The sequence below is a fragment of the Ichthyophthirius multifiliis genome (assembly GCF_000220395.1).
Source record: "Ichthyophthirius multifiliis unplaced genomic scaffold scaff_1120509249844, whole genome shotgun sequence".
In the NCBI taxonomy this organism is placed as follows: Eukaryota; Ciliophora; class Oligohymenophorea; order Hymenostomatida; genus Ichthyophthirius; species Ichthyophthirius multifiliis.
The window spans coordinates 1-2,404 of record NW_004087253.1 but is presented as its reverse complement, the minus strand read 5'-3'; the positions used below and the strand labels follow the sequence as shown (position 1 = coordinate 2,404).

The 2,404-nt window shown below is 19.8% G+C and overlaps 1 protein-coding gene across 1 annotated transcript, besides 5 other annotated features; it reads left to right on the top strand. All coding sequences in view use genetic code 6, as the record gives it.

The window, feature by feature from the left end:
* Positions 1-11: 11 nt before the first annotated feature.
* Positions 12-872, top strand: IMG5_036920 (hypothetical protein; the record flags this gene model as incomplete). Its single annotated transcript, XM_004038980.1, has 3 exons — positions 12-90; positions 270-718; positions 810-872. The coding sequence occupies 3 exons, from the start codon at positions 12-14 to the stop codon at positions 870-872; spliced, it is 591 nt and encodes a 196-aa protein (XP_004039028.1).
* Positions 430-561: a microsatellite.
* Positions 461-608: a microsatellite.
* Positions 461-646: a microsatellite.
* Positions 479-634: a microsatellite.
* Positions 638-692: a microsatellite.
* Positions 873-2,404: the final 1,532 nt, after the last annotated feature.

Here is a 2,404-nt window from a genome sequence, read left to right as displayed (position 1 = left end):
TCTTTAATAAAATGATTCTAGTACATGCAAGTTATGTGATACTAGTAAAGGATATAGATTAGGTTCAGATAAAAAATGTACTTTATGTAAGTAAAATTGTTCCTAATGTAATCCTAAAAATGTAGAACAGTGTTTAGCTTGCGAGAGAAATAACTTAAAAATTTATGGTGCTAGTTGTGTAGAAAGATGTCCAAGTTCTAGTTTTTTATCTGATGGTATTGGAAAATGTGAAAAATGTTCACAATAATGTTAATAATGTAATAAATCAGGTTGTATGCAATGCGAAGCAGGTTATTATGTTGATACTAAAACTAAATTTTGTGTTAAATGTTCTTCTAAATATGCTAATTGTTAATCATGTGATAATCTCTAATGTAAAAAATGTAATAATGGATATTAAATTGATTCTATTTAAAAATAATGCAAATAAACTTCTGTTAAATCTGGAACTATTGTAAAAACTGGAGCTACTGTAAAAACTGGAACTACTGGCACTACTGGAACTACTGGCACTACTGGAACTACTGGCATTACTGGAACTAATCTAAAAACTGGAGCTACCGGAGCTACTGGCACTATTGGAACTACTAGAACTACTGGAACTACTGTAAAATCTGGAACTACTGGAAATACTAGTAATACTGGAGTTACAGGAAACAAAGGAAATACTGGAATACCAGGAAATAAAGGAATATAATGCCCAACCGGATGTAAGAATGTAAATAACCTGGAAAATGCTTATCATGTAATTAAGGTTTAATTTTTGATAATAACATGAAATAATGTGTTACTTGCTTAAAAAAATACAGTAATTGTAAAGAATGTACGGAAACTAAATGCACATAATGTGCTTATGGATATACATATAATGAGTAATAAAAATAATGCAAAGTACTACCGAAGAAGTCTAGATTATTAAATTAGTTTTAAAGCGAGATTTAATAATATAATAGTTATTAAGGAGTCTTTGGTTTTGTTATTGTATATGTTTTATTTGAATTATTATTGTGATAATTTTTAAAAAAAAGTAAAGTAAAAAAAGTTTATTTTTATTATTTATATAAATCAAGTATAATCATCTTTTTCTATCGTGTCTAATAATTTTGGTTAATATGCACAAGGAAGAGAAAACGAAATATTTTTTTATATAGTATTTAATAAATATTATTTTTTTATTTTTTATATTTTTATTAATAAAAAATGATTTTCAATATTATAAATTAATATAAAAAAATTAATTTAATAATTATATATATATATATATATTAAAAAAATTATTACCTTTTTTTATTATATTCAGAAATTAAAATTAATTATAATTTAATTAAACTAAAAAGAGGAGATGGTGGAGGGGTAAAAGAATAAGAAAATAAATTCATAATATGGATTTTAGAGGAAATCATATTTAATAATTATATAATTCTTGAAAATAAATTTGTTGAAAAATCCGTCTAAAAAAAGTTTTAGAAATATAATCTTTGGCAGTTTTTTAAAGGAAATTTCAATTGTGTAATATAGTTATTTATTTTATAAAAATATATATTTTTATAAAATAAATATTAAATAAACACAAATTTTATAATAATTATTATTTAAATAACTCATATTAATTTTTTTTTATATAAATATACATTTATATATATTTAGTGTGTTTTATAGCTTTTTTTAATTTGTTCCTAATAATTTCTAAAATAAATTAATTATTTTAATCAAAAGGAAAAAACTACAAATTTTTTGTTACTAATAAACATAATGAATGTTACTATTTTTTTAAAGTTTTTTTATTTATTTAATAAAATTTGTAATTTATTATATAAACAAAACAAAAATTTAGTTAGTATTTTTTTTTTCTTATCAAATTTTAGTTTTTACTTCTTTTTTTTTCTTTCCTGACTCTGACTAAAAGTGCAATTTTGAATTTCTCTACTTTCAAACCTCTAATTTAAATATAAAATTATAAAACTATTAAATTGATTCATTTCTTTTTTAAATATATAAAAATTTATTTTGATGATTTTTAGTTTATTTTTTTTTACTTACCCTAATTCTTTTGATAAAAATAAGACATATGAAATACCTTTTTTATGTAAACTTTTAAATTTGCTGAAACTATTTTTACCTTTTATTTAATATTCATTTTGTAAATAGGGATATTTTTTACTTTTATTTTTTGAAAATCTGAATAGATTTATAAGTTATGTATTTTTGCTAATTATTTTATTCTATTTATTTATTTTCGTTTTCAAAACTAATGATCTTGTATTTCTTTTATTCTAAAAATAAATAAGAGTAACAAATTTTATATTTCAGTTATTGTTTAAATAGGAATTTTTTTATATTATTTCAATATAAATTTATTAATTATAAATATTTTATTAATCTATGTAATATAATATATATATAT